At 32.8% G+C, this 22,105-nt stretch overlaps 1 protein-coding gene across 2 annotated transcripts; it reads left to right on the forward strand.

Moving 5' to 3' along the window:
- Positions 1-234: 234 nt before the first annotated feature.
- Positions 235-18,932, forward strand: LOC123683267 (transmembrane channel-like protein 5). Of its 2 annotated transcripts, XM_045622192.1 has the most exons (14): positions 236-630; positions 815-932; positions 1,010-1,157; positions 1,584-1,832; positions 5,172-5,317; positions 5,707-5,857; positions 6,300-6,538; positions 7,162-7,282; positions 9,240-9,349; positions 10,993-11,286; positions 12,175-12,327; positions 12,512-12,645; positions 16,904-16,999; positions 18,735-18,932. In XM_045622192.1, the coding sequence occupies exons 1-14, from the start codon at positions 429-431 to the stop codon at positions 18,791-18,793; spliced, it is 2,220 nt and encodes a 739-aa protein (XP_045478148.1). In that variant the 5' UTR covers positions 236-428; the 3' UTR covers positions 18,794-18,932. The 2 variants fall into 2 exon arrangements, with proteins under 2 accessions (XP_045478149.1, XP_045478148.1); XM_045622193.1 differs by lacking the exon at positions 16,904-16,999 and having other exon boundaries at positions 235-630.
- The last annotated feature ends 3,173 nt before the right edge of the window (positions 18,933-22,105 follow it).

Consider the following 22,105-nt stretch of genomic DNA (forward strand, 5'->3'; position numbering starts at 1 on the left):
TGAAACTCAGCTTCGGCTGAATAGATGGAGTATTTGAATTTAAAATGGAATGTTGAAGTTTGATTCATTATTGGTATATATAATTTTCTTCTGAAACGAAAGAATGTTTAAAACAATATTTGTTAAATTATCTTGAGCACTTTAACTTTTTGAAAAATTTTAATGTGCTATTCTATAGCGTAGATCTAAAATTCAAATTTTTCTGTGGCATTTTTTTTAACCTAAATACCTGACATATGAAGATATGTTGTCAAATCTTTCAGGATAAACAATAACAATGGATATGTACTACAATTACAGATTATCTCCATTATCTTTTTACAAGTAATACTTTTGAGTTATCGTGGCATTATTATTGTCTGTGATGAGTGTTTCTGAGGGAGTGCAAAATTTGCCATATCTACAAGTAAATCCCTGACAAACGAAATATGGATAGAGTAAATTTATTTTCTGATCAAATTTATGTGAGTGTAGACAGTGAAGAAGATGAAAACAAAATGAATACCTCAAAGAATAGAAGCAAAAAATCCAAAAACTTGCCAAGTCACATTCATACTTTACGATATCGCAATAATCTTCAGGAAAAATTTAAACAAAAACATCAACATATTGGTCTGCAGAATCGTTGTGGTGTGTATTTTATTTCAAGCACGTTATATATATTACTATTTAATCATATTATAAAAAAAATTGTGACAGGAATGCATTGAAAGGAAAGCCTTAATAAATTCTCTATAAAATAACTATAAGCAATTTGAAATGTTTTGTGAATTTTATTTTGCTAATAGACTCGTGACTTTCGTTCTTTTTGCAGAGGATGAAGAAGACAGTGCACAAAATATTATTGAATACCATGCTGATCAAATTATTTCAAAAATGGAGGAGGATGATGATTTAATGGAAAATAATTTGGAATCAGAAAAATTGAGAAAGTTGGTACATTTCTTATCTTATTATTTCATTTTGTGTGAATTGACTAGGATTCTAAAAAATTTGACATATTTTCTAGGGATGTATTGAAACATTTGCCTCAGTGTTTGACAATGAAGAGATGCATAAAAAAAAAATTAGCGAAATCAATTAATACAAAGGAGAACAGTCACCCCATAAGTAATTTTAAAAGATTACAATATAGAATGAGCATGAAATATTGTCAGGTGAGATTGTGTTTTTATAGCTAGTTACTGTGACAAAAAAGTCTCCAAAATTCAATTCTCATCTTCCACGAAATTTTGCATGAATATTTGGGTTGGTATTTTACACAAAATTTCATATGGGTGTAATTCCATAACCATCTAATGGATTTTGGTCTTTGAAGAACTTAATATTGATATTTAGTTCTTGTAGATACCCTGAAAATTACGAGTTCAGCGTATTTCATTCGTTTATTGGCCAGACAGACTGATTTTGATCTAAAATACTTCCTCCATGAGTTGAACAAATCATTTAAGACCATTCTCGGTTAAAATTCAAAAATAATTTTTTACTCATATTTGAGCAAATTCATTCATAAATTTCTTGTTATGCTACAAAAAAGATTAATGCTCTTTTTCTCCAGTTTTTAAATTAATTTTGTTTTTCAGATGAAAACCAAAGTTCAAGATACAATCAATTCTTATGAATTATGGTATTCTTCCTTAAAAACCATTGAAGGTCAATTTGGATCAGCCACTTCTTCATATTTTAGATTCCTCAGATGGTTGTTCATTTTGAACTTAATAGTAATGGCTGTAACTCATTCGTTTATCGTTATACCGCAGTTAACTTTTAAAAATCCCTTTCCAATATCAGACCAAAGACAATTTAGCGTGTGGGATATTTTCACTGGAGAGGTTTGTAATTCATTATATTATAATAATAAGTATATACATCCAATACATAAAATATTTCCTTATTACCGAAATTGCATAAATTATTGAATAAAATTTTACATAACAAAATACTAATGAGCCGAAATCTCATTATTACCATCTATTCATATACGGTGATATTTTCAACCTGAACAATTTAAATGTGGAATAATGAGTCCGCCCCTGGAATAATGAAATAATTAATATATCTCTAACTAGATCCCAGCATGTGTCAATAACATCCCAAGTTTCAAAGAATTCCGCCGATAAATTTGGGTCTGATGATAGTTTAAGTATTTCCATGATTATGAAAACTCACCTTGTAACTTTCTGAGGAAAGGCAGAAATTAATATTTTATATTTAACGGATTCGGTCCTTACTTGGCGTGAATTCCTCATAAATAAAATAATAATAAAGTAATTTCCACTCAACTATTTAACTGTCTGCAACAATTGTTTGAATAGCATTAGTCGGAAAATGTAGCCACAGTGTGGCGAAAAAATTGTTGAAGACAATTAAATAGTTTAGTGGAAATAACTTTATTTTATTTAATTTAAAGTTTTATAGTCAATCTATACTCTAGTCCTACTCTACCTCTGATAAGAGTATGGGAGGTTACTCCCGGGACACTCTGTAAAAAATAAGTTGCTCATCTTATTAGACAGTTATTATGCTCAACAGAAGTGGAAAATTCCGCAATGGGCACCATCTTTAGACAGCAGATCAATTTTACCTTTTGCACTTCTTAAGACTTCTCCCAGTTTTTGTGTTGGTTCATGAATGGGTTCTATGTTATGCCTTTTGAAAAGTTTTCCTATTTTATTATTATTACAAAATGACAAGAGTAAACGTAAACCTATAAAATCAAAACTAAAAAATTTAATATGAAACTGAGAGATTTTCGAGAAGTGATACAAAAAAAAAATGAATGGACTGGAATCAATCAGTGTTGTTGGCTGGACCATCCATTCAGAAAGTTCTTCAAAGAGTTCACTGATCGCGATGACACAACCTCATCTGGAAGCCGATTCCACACCTCGAATACCCTGTTGGGGAGAAAGTTGCTCCTTGGTGTAGTCTTGAAGTTTTCCTTGGCAAGCTTGTATGTTGAATATGGAAGCCATTGAAATATATAAACATTCAAATAGCATCAATAGCAATAGAAGAAACATCAATAGGTCATAACGCCTAGTTACCAGCAATATATCATACAAATAGCAAAGCTATCAGAAGTGGAGGGGATGAACCACATAGCTCCGCCCCCTACCACTCTGGTGGAGAAAGTACAAATACACATCCGGACTCAGTCTACATAAAAAATGACTCCGGAATATCATAATCAAATATAGCAGAAAAAGGATACGAAATTCTAAAACTGCAAAAACATAATGAAACAGGATAGTCGACATTTAGATCAGAGAAATCAATCGTCAAGTTACAATCTATGAAGTAGAAATCTCTCTGAAGTTAGCTTACCTCAGTAATAGGCAACACTTCAGGTGAAAAACCGACTAGAACACGCAGTTTTTCCAATTCTGTTGAACAATCCGGCCTTGAAAACCCTCAGCACTAAAATATTCCCAGCAGCAAAATTAGGGGAAACGATAAAATCTCAACGAAGTTTGTAGTTTATTTTCACTTGAATCCTTTTGCCGATTTGAACAATTATTTTTTTGAATTGTAGCTTGATTCCTCAGAAACATTACTATTCACACAACTTCCATTAAACCAATGAAATATTCATTATTACAATGTTTGGTTCATTATTCGATCTGCTATGGGTTATTGTTCATTGAAATTGTCTGAAGCAGTTAATGTACGACTTTATACATCTAATGGAAAAAGTTCTTCTATCTAATGAATATTTGATTGAAGAAATAAACACTCAACATCATTTTTAGAATCGTTAAATTGATGAACATAATATCAATGAATAAGGGTACACGTTAAGCAATGAAATTTTATTATTTGCATGAAAAAGTACATTGTTCCAATGAAATCAAGTTGATGATTGCAAATCTCATAGTCCAATTAAAAAAAAGAAGAAATGTTCAGAAAAGATGGGGCAACATTTGAGTAATTTTTGATATTGATTGTTCCCCCCTGTATATATCAGAAAAAAAAGTTAATAAGGACGGCATCTGAATAGTTATGTTCCCAAGGATTCAAGCTACAATTCTTCGAAGAATTGCTAAAATTGGCTGAAGTGTTCAAGAAAAAATTTAATTTCAAACTTTGAGATTGTGTCTGTTCCTCTTCATTATGTGTGTATGTTATGCTCTTTTTCAAATTCAAACAAAAATGAATGAAAAACTAAAAGTCAATTATAATTTGGTCTATTTTTCCAATTTCGGTGTTATTTTTGATTAATTTATTTTAATTTTCATGAGGAATTTATTTTCTCATTTCTTTTGCAATATCCAGGAGGTGATTCCCCTGAAAAAGTACAGAACATTAAATACATATTTCGAGTTCACTGTTTCACAGACTCAGTATTCTACTAGGTTCAAACTGACTACAATTCTGACTATGGAATATTTCCTTCAGTTTGTAGCCGTTTTGACAACGATTATGTAGTCATCAGAATGAACAAACATGTATTTTTGGGAAAGGTTTTAAACTATAGTCATCAAAAAAATTTAATGTTTAAACAACGAATTGAGAGTGCAATTTTTAGATTACAGCAGCAAGAACAAAATTCACTAAACATAGGGTGCCTAACCTTTCTTCTTGCCTTGAAATCAAAAAAGGTGTCAAACTGCAAGAATAATAAATTATAACAACTCATACAGTTTTAGAATCTCTCAGACATATACCCTGTTTTTCCTTGAAATCATACAAATAAAATTCTTCAGTTTTGATTCCGGAAGTAAAACATTACCAAGCAGTGAAAAAGAAGGCCCTCACAAAAAAAAGAGTCCAAAAAATTGAATAAATGTATTTATTAGGTAGAGGATAGCCTCAATCATTAACTATTTGTTTCTGATGATGACAACATCCTTTTCGAAAAGACTTGAAATTTGTTATAACATTGAAAATTTGTAAAAAACTATACAACCTCTATAAAAAATATTGTATTGTTTAATATTAGAATAATGAATGTTTTCTATACACCAAAAATTAACATTTTCAAATTTGAAGACGAATTCTTAATTTCAAAGATTTATTGACAGAAAATGTTAATTAAAAATGAACTAACAACTTTTTCTCACATTACATTCTATTTTTTGATGATTCAATGATATTTATTCACAACTAACCCTATGAATTTATGGATAATGTTTGTTTGTTTTAATTTTTGTTTACAATTCTGTTCACAGGGTTTTCTAACTGATACTTTGCTTTACTATGGGTTTTATTCAAATGAGACTGTGAATATTTATGGTTTTCCTTATAATATGCCTTACGCTTATTTCTACACCATGTTGTTCCTCTATGTTTTCACATTTTTGGTTTTAAGTTATGGGTTAGTATTTTTCGTTTGTTCCACATTTTTGAGTTTGAGTTTGAATTGGAATTCAAGCGTGAACTTTGCATGCTCTGCTTATATGTACTCTGTTTAGATTTTTAAGTGTTTTTTTTTTTGGTTCACCCAAACAAAATTAATACATTTTCAGGAGAATGCAAAGAAATAGTTATTTTGATCTATTTATCATACAAATTCTATAAATAATTTGATTATTAATTGATTAGTAATATTTCTGTGCTGTTCTCTCCGATTATCAGTCCTCCATATATTTTCAATTCACAGAAACCTTCCAAAATCAAATTCCATTCTAATTCGAGCACTCTATGGAGTTAGTGCTTTTCTGATATTAGTTGATTTGTAGTTTTTTAATTATTGTATACTCTCAGGGTGGCTAATTCTTATCGCAAGAGCTTCATAGAGACTGAAGGAGGCTTGAGAAATATATTTGCTAATAAAATATTATGCGGATGGGATTTCGGAATAGCTACCAAAGAAGCTGCTGATTTGAAGTCGAAAGCTATATACAATGAATTAAAGGTATTTATATGTGATTATATAACCTCTCAGTATTGAAATATAAATGAATTTGCTAATAAAATGGAAAGAATTATATCATTGATGCTGAATCCTTCTTATACAAAGTGTCCCAAATTCGATGCCCATTGAAAAGATCTTGAGAAAGATGAAACTTGAGAAAAAATCTTCTGTTCTCTTTTTTCACAATAATAAGGTAACAGAAAAAAAATCTGCTTTCTAATACCTTATTATTTAGAAAAAAGAAATGGGTGCCCTTGGAGATTTTTTCTCTAAGTCTTACTATTCTCGAGATGCTTTCAGTAATCATCGAATTTGGGACACCATCTTGTACAGAATATATTGATTTATGTTGAAAAAATATTAAAACATATATGTAATAGTTTTGCTTCATTTCCAGAAAACTACTAACTTATGCAAAATTTTGTATTATTGTTTTTTTTAGGAATTTCTCAGTGAAGTCTGTACAGATAATAACAAAATCAGTTTCATGACTAGGATTAAATTGAAGTTGATTTATTTTGCAACTAATGTGATCATACTCATGATTTTTATCTGCATTGGAGTTTTTTTATGGTTCTTATTAGAAAAACATGGTGAACAGAAAATTGGGCCTATAGTTATAGCAGTTACAGCTAATGTTTTCAATGTGGTTGGGCCAATTTTGTTGACTAGAATATCAAGGTTAGTATTTGAAATTGAATGCATTAAGATATAGCATTTGTTAGATACTGTTTATGTAAACTTCAGAATAATCAGCTGGAAACTCTGTCAATGACACTAAATTTTTTAGAAACACTTCACTTCTACCTATTTTGCGATGTGAAAAAATATAGGTTGAAATAACCATTATCTTGTCCAAAATACATTATCTTCAGAAATTAATGGTTGTACTAATCTCTAGTTTCTGAAGATGATAAAATTGTTGTCGAAATGATTTTGAACACAAGTAAAGATTTTGTGGATAGGACTTTAATTAAATTTTTATAATAAAATTAACCAACCTGCAGATATGCTCTCGAACAGTGAAACACTCGTATTTTTTGAAGATTCAATTTTAGTGTTGATTCAATTTATCTCAATGCCTGGCCTCCTCTCGATGTGATATTAGAGATCCTTTTTTTATTGATCGTATCACATTTGTAATACACATAAATAAATAAAGAAATAATCTAATCATAGATTTTGGTGACTCACTTTAATCATGATCCATCAATATTTCAAAAGGAACCTCAGAAAAAAAAGTTCATTGAATTTTGCCTATTGAAATTGCAACAGGAAATACATTTTTTTTTAAATATTTTCAGGTATGAAAATTATAGGAACCAAAGGAATGCTGTTGGTGTTACCCTGATCAGATCTTTCATCTTAAGTTCAGTTATTGTGGGTACCTTGGTTGTTTTCTGGTTGATTCATTCTTTTACTCAAGTAAGTTCATTACAATCATTACTAATTCGAAATTTGATTAGTTTCCTAATAAATATCCCAATCTCATTTCAATGTCTATTATGACAAATTCTCGACGATTAATGAAATAGGCTTCATTGACTTTAGTGCAAGTGGCTCTGCTCACTTTATAGACGAAGAACTAGTGCCGACGGTAATTTTTGAAATTTAAGAGAAATATTGTATGTTTGGCCTTTGATGCCCTCTACTTATTTGCTTTGAGAAAGTAAGATGAAGTGAATGTACAGGGTGGGCAAATAAGCGAGGTAAGCGGCTATATCTCAGGATCCACTCATCGTAGAGACTTGCGGTAAAAAAATTTACCACTGAAGTGTACAAGAAAACACACTGGAAATTGTTTTGAAGTTCAAACCTCTACCGCTAGGGGGCGTAACAGCTACCGTCGAGTGGGAAAATGAATTTTACTCGAAAATGTTTTATGTGAAGTTAAAGAAAAAATATCATCACTGTAACCCTTTGAAAATTCTCTATCTCTTTGAATTGTCACTTTCGATTTTACGACATCAAATAAGGGTAGGTGAAAGGAAGAAATCTGACTGATTGAAATGCCTGTAACTTCAGTTTGGCTCAACATTTTTGAGCAAATTAGATCTCATCTGAAAGATAATATTTTGTTGATTGAGGACAAAATATACTTATGATAAATTTTTTTTGCTGCTATCGATAGGGGGCGCTAAGTCAGAAGTTCATTGTTTTGTTCATTTACTCCGAAATTTCAAATGTAATGAAATGATTTTCTTAACAGAAACAGAAATTCCATCAAATTTGCATGAAAAAACCTGAATGTCGCAAAGCGATAGTTTCAGGCGTTCTGAAGTTATGGTTTTTCAACTGATGCACTGCGAAAAACCAAATTGTGTCTTTAAGTTCTGACAGAAACAGAAATCCCATCAAATTTGTATGGACATACCAAAAGGTCTCAAAGCGATAGCTTCAGGCGTTCTGGAGTTATGGCCGAAAAAAGATATTCTTCAACTGATGCACTGAAAAACTAAATTGTGTCTTCTTTCGGCCATAACTCCAGAACGCCTGAAGCTATCGCTTTGCGATTTTTGGTATTTTCATACAAATTTGATGGGATTTCTGTTTCTGTCAGAACTTGAAGACACAATTTGGTTTTTTGCAGTGCATCCGTTGAAGAATATCTTCTTTCGGCCATAACTTCAGAACGCCTGAAACTATCGCTTTGCGACATTCAGGTTTTTTCATGCAAATTTGATGGAATTTCTGTTTCTGTTAAGAAAATCATTTCATTACATTTGAAATTTCGGAGTAAAATGAACAAAACAATGAACTTCTGACTTAGCGCCCCCTATCGATAGCAGCGAAAAAAAAATTATCATGAGTATATTTTGTCCTCAATCAACAAAATATTATCTTTCAGATGAGATCTAATTTGCTCAAAAATGTTGAGCCAAACTGAAGTTACAGGCATTTCAATCAGTCAGATTTCTTCCTTTCACCTACCCTTATTTGATGTCGTAAAATCGAAAGTGACAATTCAAAAAGATAGAGAATATTCCAAGGCCTACAACTTCAACTTCACATGAAACATTTTCGAGTAAAATTCATTTTTCCACTCGACGGTAGTTATTACGCCCCCTAGCGGTAGATGTATAAACTTCAAAACAATTTCCAGTGTGTTTTCTTGTACACTTTATGGTTAAAAATTTTTACCGCAAGTCTCTACGATGAGTGGATCCTGAGATACAGCCACTTACCTCGCTTATTTGCCCACCCTGTACAACTTCGTACAGCGAACACAGTTTGGTCATCGCAGGAGCACCAGACAGGAAACGATTGGATACCAAAGTTTGACTGATACACGAAGAATCACCTGGTGGTAATCCCTCTCAATATAACCATAACCTATATGTTGATTCATCTAAAAAATATACACAACATAAGTATTTTTCAGGAATGCTGGGAAACTTCATTGAGTCAAGAAATGTATAGGCTCACCCTTTATGATTTTCTCCTCAGCCTGCTGATTCATGCGATTAGTCTTATTCATCATTTATTGTACAAGTAAGTTGAAACTAGTTCTTAATTTTGTACAGGGTGTTTTTTAGAGCTATAGAACTTTAAATTGCAATAAAACAACCTAACCTAACCTAACCGATGCTTTTAAAAAAATCCACGGTAAAAGAATATAGGTGTCTTTTATAGTTCTCGAGATGCTTTCAGTGAGCAGCGAACCCTGTAGATTTGAAATGAAGACACCTACAAAGTTCATGGCATTGTTACATACATTTGGAAATGACGACCAATTTTTCAAAAACATAAGTCAAAAGTGTGCTCGAAACTTTTCTTCAGTCGAAAGGTATTGGGTCTTATAATTGCACAATATAAGAAGGGGCGCCAGATAGTTTTTATTCATTTGAACTGACTTTTTTCAAGTAATTTAATCAACTAAAACTGCCAAAATTAACTGTAGTCTAAAGAAGAAATTTTTATGGAAAAGAACGGATCAATTTGAGATTTTAAATTATTCAATACAATTTCTATAGGTACAGAGTATAATAATTAGGATTCTTATTCTCAAAAATTAGATATTCAAATAACTTTGCACAGGTACCTTGTTTAGTATGAATGCCGGCTTTCATTCACATTTATACCTACAATTTTCTAGTTGTTGAATTCACATGTTATTGGAGTTAACGGAAAATCCCAATATCGAATACTATTTATTATTTGTGCATAAACCAACTATTCATAGAAAAATAAAAAATTAAATTGTGTGAAATATGCCTGATCTCAAGAAAAAATTTAAATTATCATTTTAAACATAAATATAACAAGATAGGTGTATATGCACGCATTTTTTTGCATGTACGCAGAGAGCATGGTTGATAAATGTACGAGTTGCACAAACCATGAAACGCTCTATTAGTGTGACGTCACACACCGCCATTTTTGGTTCTCCTGTCAGTGTTCGGAATCCAAACAAATACATTGTCATTCAAATTAGTACGGTGTCGTCGAAGGAATTGGCTTATTTTCATAAATAAGAGTATTTGAGGAACGATTTCAGTATTAATTGATAGACAGAAGGAACGAGGTTAATACCAGTGAGTTTGAATTCTGTATCATTCCCCAGATTTTGTAAAAAGCCGTGTTTATTAGTTGAACTTCAAGTTCGAACTTACTGGCATTAATCTTGTGCCTTCTGTCTATCAATTAATAGTAAAAACGTTCCTTAAATAATCTCATTTATTAAAATAAGCCAATTTCTTAAACGACAACGTACTAATTTGAATGATAATTTGTTTGTTTGGATTCCGAACACTGACAGGAGAACTAAAATGGCGGTGTGTGACGTCATCACTAATAGAGCGTGTTGTCTCGCGCGTCTCCGTTCCCTAATGGATTAGAGCACCTGGTTGCACTAGCCCTATAGGAAACGAAAAATGCCCCCAGATACTGCAGTTCATTAGAACTCTGGAACTGCAGGGCGAGCTGTAGACTGACTAATGGCGAGAACAGCTCTGAAGGGGACACAATAGACCATAAGGTCGCAGTACAATGAAACCTAAATCTAAATCTAATGGCAATAACCGTATATTCAATTCCCTGTTAAAAAACGTCAGGTTTCCGTGGTTCACCCTATATATTCCAGATGTTAATACATTTTCCTGTTCAGTAACTAATATTCTTTATGACTATTTCAGATTTAACTACTGCAAAATGTCGCCCAACTATGAGTTCGATGTTGCCAGTAATACCTTGGATCTCATTTATAGCCAATCCCTTTTTTGGATGGGTTTCTTCTTCACTCCCTTACTATCCCTTATTGTGACTATTCGTATGTTCCTAACATTCTATTTGAAGAAATATCATGTACTTAAATTGTGCAAACCATCAACTAAAGCATGGAGAGCTTCTCAAACTCAAACCTGGTTTCTTACCCTAACATTTTTGACATTACTGGCCACTGGAGGCACGTTACTGTTTATACTTTTTAGGTGAGTACCTATATTTCTATGTGCGAATCGAAAAGAACATATTTATTTAAATATTACACACAAACATTAATTTATAAGATATGAAGGATATGCTGATGAGCATGTATTATCAGTGAGTTTTCAGTTCATTAGAAACAATCTAAAAATGAGGTTTCCAATAAAAGGTTTCATTTCGCATAGCACTCTAACTAGGCAACTGTCACTTTTGAAGCTGCCATTTTCTGACATTTGACAAGAAAAAACTACGCCATTGATGAAAATGGACATATACACGCTTTAACAACGCATTGTAATTTTTGAAATTCACAACAAACATGGTGAAAAATATGCAGTCACAGTTTGCAAAACAAAGCACTTTTTGGTCGCCGTGAAGCTCTTCCTCGGCCGGTAATAGTGAAACTGCAGACTTCATTTCTTGAAAGTGTTTATCAACTACTGATTTTACTGATTACAATAATAAATCACTGAAATTGTATTACTTTCATTTACATTTGCAATTGTATAATGTTTGAAACAAAAAGTATTGAATTCTATAATTCTAAAGTTTCAAAGGTAGGTTATTTACTGAGAAGAAAATTGCCCTTTGCCCATTATTGAGAAATTGATACATATCTGTTTAATGAAAGTACATAAGGAAGTAATTGTCCTAATTGGTTTTTGTACCCACATAACAACACAGTGGCGACGCCAGCTTTCAAAAACAGGGGTGGCCGGATTTTTGTTGGGGGGGGCAAAGTGAATCTAAATCATAGTTCTGCTAATCTTGTATTTATTTCAGCATTAGTATGTCAAATTTTAGGGGGGCCAGGGCCCCTCTTGCCCTCCCTAGCGTCGCCACTGTAACAACATTATGTAGTTTTCGAAAGTTAATTCAGAATATTATTTCAGAATTCCAGCAACAAAATGTGGTCCATTCGCAGATAACGAATATTTCTATCAGGTCATACTTTCACAGTTTGAAAAATCTCGATTCATTCCTTTCAAACTTTTGGGGTATCTGATGAAGCCAGGTGTCATCTTTTTAATTATAATCGCTCTTTGGTAAGTAATCTGCGTTTTTTTTTTGATCTTTCATGCGAAATAGACATTTATTTCATAGAAAATCATTTTGAAGTAAATATAATAATTGTTTGAGTCCATAATCTGGAGAATTTTTATATCTGTTTATAAAAAAAAATAACCATGATCTCTGCTTGTTATAAATGTATTAATTATTTTTATTCAGTGCTAGACTCTATTATGTGAGGGAGAAGGCTAATGCTCAAAGAAATATGGTGAAAATGTTGAGAAATATGTTGATATGGGAATCCAAAGATAAAGAATTTTTATTGAAAAACATTACAAATATAACTAAAGGAGGTAAGTTTAACTTGTGAATATACGTTTTATTGTAGGATGTAAGAATTATGAATGACTAGTACATTAATAACATTCACCAATGACCATTTATGTCACAAAATATCTATCATTCATAAAAATTATTGTACCCTCTTAATTTTTTTATTCTTTTTTTTTGTGCCTTTATCTACGGCTTGAGATGCTAATTTGACTTTTGAAAAATAAAAAAATTGTGAAAGTATATCAAAAGACATGGAGGTTGTTTGATATGTAGTTTTGCTTTGAATTTTTGTTATTTTGTTGGAAAATCCATGATTTTTTCCTGAATCTATTCTTGTGGAAGTATTATGCATATTCAGCGCTTCAAAACAAGCGCAGATACTAAGGCAAAAATGATTACAATATCGGCAAAAGTTTAATTTTACCCAATTTTTGAAGATGTCTAAAAATTGTTACGTTACAATTGCCCACTTCGCAAAAATTATCGAGATGAGACTCTAAGACGAATTTCTAGGGGTGGTTAGGCTTATTTGGCAACAAAACTCCTACCCAGGTTTTAACAACTTTAATACGATCAACATTTATAAAGGTCAAATTTTTCACTTTATATAAAATTGAAATGAAAAAAACTTAAATTAATTAGGTTCCACCGATTCACTGAGCTTTTAATGACTGAGATGGAACCTCTTCAGCAGATTATTTTCAGCCTTTAAAATACCAGATCCGGAGGAAATTACAATACTCCAATTCTCATTCAGCAAAGTTGGTGTTATAATGCCGCAAACTAACTTCAGATACAACGATATTGATTCGATGTATGAACTATTCCATTTCTTAAGGAATTGCACGTGATGTTCCAATCTCAAAGGAGGTTTCTCCTTGTATTTTCTAATCCCAAAGGAGGTTCTTATTGCGATTTTTCAATCCCAAGGGAGGTTTCTGTTGTTCAATGGATGTTCTTCTCTGCGATATTTCCATCCCAAGGATTATTGTTTTTTCGCACAAGGTTCCAATCCCAAGAGAGGTGCTTTGGGAAGACCAACAACGATATTAGAATACATAAACCTGAATTGACAACTTCTTTCCAGATTTCTAACCAAGTAATCATAAAAAACAATGATTACATTTATCATGATATAAACCTGAGAAGGAGTTTTGTTGAAGTTATTTGACACGTAAAAGAATTTTACCAAACCTGAATGAAATATATGTTTCGGCAAAATGGATGACTAAAAAAACTACTGTTTCAGAATTAATTCATTCCTCCTGGTGAGATTATCACTTGTTAAATACAAATATTAATGTGAACACTTACCGAGAATCCTAACACAATTCCCGCCGATAAATTAAATTTTAAATCTCAAATTCAGCTAGTAATGGCTAAAATCTAAAGTACGTATCTTTTCTAAAGTCTCAACAATTATTGAAAATCTTTCAGAAAATTCTCTCTGATCTTTTCTCTAGATACGCGCTAGATATCGGCTACGGCCGATTCATCGGCGACCAATCACGTAGGATGAATTCACAAATTACCGCGTCTTTGCAAAACCCAGTAGCGTAACATGAATTGAAGCGTGCAAAATCTTTGCCAAAGTCGGGCCTGGATCCGCGCCTGGTTCAGCTTTTGAAATTCCATATTAATTGCTAAAATTGGGATAGATTCTTCGACATCATTATCCATTGGGGTGTGATGTGAAGGGCGAGGGGATAACAAAGACTATACAGAACACAACAAGCTCTCCTAAATCATACAAGCTCTAAGCTTCTAAGAGATGGTGTCACTAAGGCCTAAGAGAGTCGGAATAGAAAAATAACACCATTTAAATTCCCTCTGTTTTTACTTAGTTGTCATCGTTGGTTAGGTTGTGCGTAACTGATGACTTCTAAGAACGGCGAAACCGGTGTATCGCTTCTTACATACCTCCGATGGAAGCCCCTTATCTTAACTTTTGCTAGTTCGATTTTTGTTTTTTTTTTTAAATTAAATATTATCTTTTTCTAAATCTACTACTGATCTTTGTATATTAGGTGTAGTAAAAAGAAATTCATTATTTTTACAATAAATGGCTTTAGTTATCTGAATCTCGCGTTGTATAAGTCCGATCGGGTTCCACTGGAACTGGTTAGAAAGATGAGATTTCGTATAGTATAGGATCCCGATATAAAACGACCTTCACCGAGATGCTTATTTGATAAAACGTATTTTATATTTAATTTAACATGTCAATAAATATATCACATATGGGTTGCCTAACAAATTTTAGTCCAGAGTAGGTTTAACTAATAATTAAAAAAAATTTTTTTTTTAAACATTTCATCGGTTTGATTATTAGATAAATTCTATACCAATCGAAAGTATGACGCCCATAGAATGTGCAAACGTTAGGTTGCCTATTTTTTTCGGGTCACAACTCTCGGGTAGCCAGGTATAAACAGGTAAATCTATACTAGCATTTTGCAACGGTCTGATTATTGAATCAAAATCAATAAAATTAAAGATTATTTTATTATGAACACGGTGGTATAGGGTTGCCTGCGAAAAATCAGTCCCGAATCCCGGTTGTCGAATTTTAAAAAGTTAAATATTGCTGCGAGTGAATGCGTGCGACTGAGAGGTCCCAATCAACCATCTCATGCGATAGCAGAGGACACAGCATAGCAGCTGTTTGAAGTCCGTCCAGTGAAAGAAAGAGAGTGCGCATGCTATTTGTTCTTGGAAATGAAAAGGATAGCGATAGACTCGTATATGCGTACATCATTTTGGAGTAGATTGTCGCTATAATCACAACTGAAAAAACGTACTACTATTTATTGTTGGAAAAAATGGCAGAAAAGTGTTTTTTGTGTGATTCGGATGATAATATAATTGATTTTAACGATGAAACTTTTGAAAACTGTGTAGTAAAATTAGCTTTTCGTAAAAAAAACACTTTGAATACAATTTTGTTGAGCTACCCAGTGCGTCACTTGAATTTGTAGGTTATCATAGTACGTGTTATAAAAAAGTGACCGTTTTGAATAAGAAATATAACGAAGAATTTAGTGCTGAATATACAGTGAGTACATAATAATTGAATCTTTAAAATTATCTTTGCTAATACAACTTCTATATTTTTTTCATGTTGAAATAATTGTTAGTAAAATTCACTTATGGTTTTATTAATTTTCCACACACATAATTTTTTTGTAATTTACTTAAAAAACGGTTATTTTTAAATTAAACAAGAAAATGATCTGATTTCCTTTTTTTTGTAACAATTATACACACATAAATAATTAATTGATTGAAAAAAAAAATAACTATTCCTCTATTTTGATAATTATCTACTCCAAAATGATTCACGCATAATACGAGTCTATCGCTATACTTTTCATTTCAAAGAACAAATAGCATGCGCGTCACTGGACGGACTTCAAACAGTCCTCTTCTATCGCATGAGATGGTTGATTGGGACGTCTCAGTCGCACACATTCACTCGCAGCAATATTTAACTTTTTAAAATTCGACAACCGGGATTCGGGACTGATTTTTCGCAGGCAACCCTATACCACCGTGTTCATAATAAAATAATCTTTAATTTTATTGATTTTGATTCAATAATCAGACCGTTGCAAAATGCTAGTATAGATTTACCTGTTTATACCTGGCTACCCGAGAGTTGTGACCGGAAAAAAATAGGCAACCTAACGTTTGCACATTCTATGGGCGTCATACTTTCGATTGGTATAGAATTTATCTAATAATCAAACCGGTGAAATGTTTTAAAAATTTTTTTTTTAATTATTAATTAAACCTACTCTGGACTAAAATTTGTTAGGCAACCCATATGTGATATATTTATTGACATGTTAAATTAAATATAAAATACGTTTTATCAAATAAGCATCTCGGTGAAGGTCGTTTTATATCGGAATCTTAGACTAGTACTACAAAAACTTTTGCGATTAGTTGATTCAGTTCAGTTTAGAGGAAGGACGTTTCCATCTAAGATCCATCCCATATAGTTGACAAAAATTCACTTACCTGCGATTCACGTTGTTTTATTCCCCATTACAAGGTGCTTTTGCGTGCTAAAAATGAGCAGCACGTACTTTTTTCTCGCCACTGTTAATCTTTGAGAACTGAGTCGCAATTTAATTAATGATTATCAAAGAATGCGAAAAAAAAACACATGAAGATTTCCTTGAAATGAAAGCTGATTTTGCAAGAAAAATCAAACTTTATACTTATAACTGAATATTAGGAAATTGGATATTTCATCAGAAAAAAACTTTTCAGAATTCCAATATGATGCACAAAATAATCGACTTGAAGATCCCTACTTAACAATGCCAAAAATTTATAGGGCACAAAGTTCACATTCAGAAAGTACTGGTGAGTAATGAATAATGTTTTAGAGGAACTGGATTATACAGGGTGATTCAAAAATGTGTACCGAGCTTTCTGGAGGTGGTAGTACATTGAGAAATAAGTATAGTCTGATGAATAAACTTAAGGTCCGAAATGCATAATAAGGGATATATATTATATCCTTCCAAACTTGATAAAATTAAAAACATTTCTCCTCATAAATTCCTAACGGTCAATGCCACCAGATTGAAATTTCATGCATATAAGTATGTTGTTGAAATACATTTTTTTTATTACTCTTTTACATTTCTGATATTGTTATGAAGGGTGCTTTTAAAGGGTGAGTCATGATTTTTTTGGACAACTTCCATGATTATCGATGAATCTCGCGATGAATAAATCTGCTGACATCATTTTATTTTAAAAACATACATTTATGCACGAAATTTCAATCTGATGGCATTCACCTTTTAGAAATTATGCGGTGAATTTTTTAAAATTTTATCAACTTTGGAAGGATATATCTCTAAACGCATTTTTGGCCATAAGTTTATTAATCAAACTATACTTATTTTTCAATTTACTATCTCCCCAGAAAGCTTGGTACACATTTTTGACACACCTTGTATATGCTTTTTATATTGCAGGTCATTAAGGGTGTACACTACCGTTCTCACTAGGTTCTTCAGTGCATATTTATTTTCATTCTGTGTGAAAATCGCTTCTTCCAATTTTTGAAAAAAAATTCGTATGGCAGTATAGACTAAACTCACTGATTTCTTTCATAATAGTATATTGTGCAACAAGTGGGGAAAGTCCAACTTTTCTCGCGAGTGTGGAAGTTTGTGGCACGAGCCTGAAAGGCTCATTAACTCATGAGCCGTTGAGTTTTCACCTAAGGTGAAAACATATTGCAGAAATTGTCATCAAAAAAGCTATCTAATGATCCAATAATATACTGGGTGTGCCATTTGAAATAAGGAAGGAGTAGACTGTTTCCGGTATAAACGGAAGTTGTAAAGATCTAAAAATATTTTAGAGAGAAAGATTATTGTCGCGAAACCCAACATGCAAATTTTCAGCAGAAAATTGTGATCAGTTTTCCATAAACGTCTAATAGACCATCGCGGTTAATCACCCTGTATAATATCATATATAATGTCTGTATTTTTCGAATTTTGAAGCGAAAACGGTCTCGAAATATAGGGTTCTACTGAATGATGAAGAATCCGTGCTTAGATTTAACAACAATTAGACAATTTTGATTTTTTTCTCGCGAATTGATGACAGCATTGGGATGAAATTTAGCAGAAATGATTACCAAATTTTCCGAAAGCTCCGATGTAGAGGGGTCGAAATCTTCAACCCCTTGCAGTAATTGTTTCAGAATATTTTGATGGATAAATATATTGGAACAATGTAAGAATCAGTGCACAGCTCATTTTTTTTTATTATTTATTTGGCTGTCTTTCATTTTTGTCTCAAAAGGAATAGTTTGGGAGTAAATCGATGTTTAACAAAAAAAAAATTTTTTTTGGTAAGTTTCAACGAGGTCATCAGTGTGGAAATATGACATCCGCCATGTAACTCTTCAAGAAACAATTTTTGGCCTTATCTTTTTGATAACACTTCGTGTTTACTATGAATCCGTCATAACAAAATCAATGTGCCAACAACGCGCGCATTTTAAATCTTCAATTTTTATTGCAGCATCCCTTATGAAGTATCATATTGATTAATAGAAATATTTTCTTTCCAGAAATTCCTACGTCCAGTAACGGAATAATTACTTCAAAGTCTTCCAAGTATGCCTGTTAAAACAATGTGATAAATGAATTATAGTTTTGAATTTATTTTATATTACCTTTTTTTTTATTTATCAATGCTTCAAAGCTTTAATTAAATGAAAATATTGAATTGTCGATGACATAAATAAAATTATTTGCTTGAAAATATTTTTTTCATTTTTATTTATTTAGTACTGAATTTTATACATAACCTAATTAGGTTATGTTAACCTCGCAAACCCTTGCTGTTCACCTTTTAGGCACCAAAGTTTCAATAAACTTCTTATTTCACTAAAGTTTTTAGTTGTATCAGTGGTTTCTCTTGACAGTAGCAACATGTATCTTCTGGAGCCTTCCCCATGTTCTGAAGATTATAATTCACAGGATAATGATCGATGAATAATTCCGCCAATTTCCTCGGTTTTTGTTTACTGCGTGAATGCACCTTTTGTTGAGTAAAAGATGAGCATTCAATCCGCTTCATTAATAGCTTTTAACGCTTGTAAAATGTCCCGTCTTGAATGTTTAAACTGATACATTTCAAAACTTTATTGTTAGAATAGATTATAGGATACCTAACGTCTTACAAATCTATTTTCAAAGTTGAATAAAAAGTTGAGTTCATATGGAGCGATCTCTGTGACCTTAAGAGATTACCTTTGTATACAGCGTGCCAAAAAGTAACGTCAATTATTCTTATACGAAGAATTATTAAGAAAATCCTCGCACCCGTCTATTTTTAGTTTCGAAAGCAATTTGTCATATGCTCTTTTGAATTTGATATTTCTCACCAACTACTTAATTTCTTCAAATGGAAATTGTGATACATCAAATAGAAGGTAATTTGATTAGTGATTACCTATTTAGCGATGTGGCTAAAAGAAATCAAAAAAGTACATAATGAATCGCGTTTGAAATTAAAAATGGACGGTTGCGAGAATTCTTCGAACAAGAAATATTGACGAGTTACGTTACTTTTTTGGCACGCTGTATAGTACAGTAATGAGTGGAAGCAGTAGTCGATTTGTATGAATATTCGTATTTGATCCAATCTGAGTCATTGCTGAAGGTGACGTCAGGGACTTTGATGGAAGACAATAGACTTATCAAGAGAATATGATATGATAGACTGAGATAAAGTGATAGAGAATAATTATTTAATTGATTCAGTCCTTACTTGGTGGAAAATCATTATTATTATTATTAGAACTCTTTATTGCATAAAAGGTTGTACAATAATTTGTTAAAAAAGTGCAAAAGGCGAGCATATCGCAAAGCGATATCTTCCTGCCAACCTTTACAGAAAAGTCTACAACTTAATGATATAACAGTTCGAGTTTTTCAAGTTCTATATACACATATATAAAACAAATCATAACAAAAATTTAAATAACTCCTGATTGAATACTGGACGAGGAGCGGGAAAGAGGAAGAGGGAGGGAGAAAAGAAGGGAGAGATACATCTGAAGAACTATTTCTTGGAAAAAAAAATATATATACATATAAGGACTCACATATTAAAGTTTTTAACAGCTAAATACCCTTTAAGACTAAGCTTAAATGAACTGAGAGAAGGCTTTCGGACTATCTCTGTTGGAACACGATTCCAAAATTGCGGAAACCGTACTGAGAAACTATTATAGGAAAAATTTGTGAGATGTGCAGGTATTCTCAAAGTAAAATTGTCTAGTGCTCTTGTCTGACGATCGGCATCTCCAAGAAACCTCAGATTGCAACATAAATAAGTAGGTTCCCGCGATTCCAGAACCTTATATCCCAAGAGCAGCGTGTGCCAAATGCGGCGTTGTTTCATGGTCAACAAATTCAGGTCTTGTTTAAGCTGACTGACGTGATCGAACTTCCTTAAATTATAGACAAATTTAACTCCAGCATTCTGCAAGCGCTCCAGTTTGTTCAACTGATTCATCGTAAGACCCATGTAAGCAACATCGGCATAGTCAAGTATGGGGAGTAAAAGTGAAAAGTAAAGGTTTTTTCTAGTTGGAAATGGCAAAAAGTTTTTTAGGAGACGGAGTTGATGCAAGCAATAAAAGAATTTTTTACTCAAGGTGGCAATTTGCATATCCCAAGAGAGTGTTTCATCCATAGTCAGTCCCAGATTTCTGACACTTGAAGAATAGGGAATCTTCACACCGTTGAGGATGATCTGATGATGGTGCCTATCAACCGAATTCAAGCCTCTTTTGGTCCCTATTACAATTGATTGGGTTTTAGTGGGGTTAATAATGAGACCAATGCATGAAGCGGCAGAAGATATTCTAGAAAGATCATCGTTTAATAGTCGTACACTTCGAGAAAAATCTTCAATGGTAGTATGTTTATAGATTTGTAGATCATCTGCAAAGAGGTGAAACTTACATTGAATATTATCTGTCAATGAGGAAATGTAAAGAGTAAACAAAAGTGGCCCCAGAACACTACCCTGCGGAACACCCAACCCTGTCACCACCCATCCAGAGCAAAGACCATTCAGGCTTACTGAGATTTCGCGCCCTCTAAGGTAAGATTCTATGAAACTTCTGGAGTGTTCGGAGAAGCCCACCAAACGCAACTTAGCCAGGAGTATATCGAAGTCAATGGTGTCGAATGCCTTGCTGAAATCTAATAGTACTGCAATTGTGAGCAGTTTCTTATCCATTGCTCTACTGATGTCGTCAGTGATTTTTGTGAGTGCTGTGGTAGTACTGTATTTTAGGCGAAATCCTGACTGGTAAGGGTTGTGTAGGGAATGCTCATTCAAGTATGTCAGAATTTGAGAGTTGATGAGCTTCTTAAAGATCTTAGATAGTGTTGGAAGTATAGATATTGGCCTAAAGTCTTGAGGATCGAAAGCATTTGGTATCTTTGGTATTGGAATGATTTTGGCGCGCTTCCACATAGTTGGAAAAGTATCAATCTGGAGTGAAAAATTGAAGATGTGAGTTAGTATTGGCAGGATCTCATTTATGATAGGTTTGATTAGAACTATTCCAATACCATCACTTCCAACTGATTTCGAAGTTATACCATTCAGGGTGGCACTAATATCTTCCGCACTAACAGGCCCGAACGCAAATTCGGCCCGGTTAGGCAGGGAACACGAATGTAACTTTTTCAATGTGGTCTCCTTAATATTGTTAGTTAGATTGGTATCAGGGGTAATGAAATGTCGGGCAAGGAGGGAGGGATCCAAATCAACAGATGGGGGGCTGGCTTCTTTTCCTATGCCAACTGAACGTAGAGTCTGCCAAACTTTACCAGGAGATGTATTAATGAGATTCTCTTCGAAAAACTTTCTCTTCTCGCCTCTACACAAGTTGTTACACCTATTTCTAATGACGTG

Source organism: Harmonia axyridis, chromosome 6, assembly GCF_914767665.1.
Source record: "Harmonia axyridis chromosome 6, icHarAxyr1.1, whole genome shotgun sequence".
Lineage (NCBI taxonomy): Eukaryota > Metazoa > Arthropoda > Insecta > Coleoptera > Coccinellidae > Harmonia > Harmonia axyridis.

What these genes read in the sequence shown, in the direction of transcription:
- LOC123683267 (XM_045622192.1), top strand. Translation starts at nt 429, where the DNA reads ATGGATAGAGTAAATTTATTTTCTGATCAAATTTATGTGAGTGTAGAC. An exon ending in TGAGCATGAAATATTGTCAG is followed by an intron (nt 1,158 to 1,583) that starts GTGAGATTGTGT and finishes TTTGTTTTTCAG; the next exon opens with ATGAAAACCAAAGTTCAAGA. An exon ending in GGGATATTTTCACTGGAGAG is followed by an intron (nt 1,833 to 5,171) that starts GTTTGTAATTCA and finishes TTCTGTTCACAG; the next exon opens with GGTTTTCTAACTGATACTTT.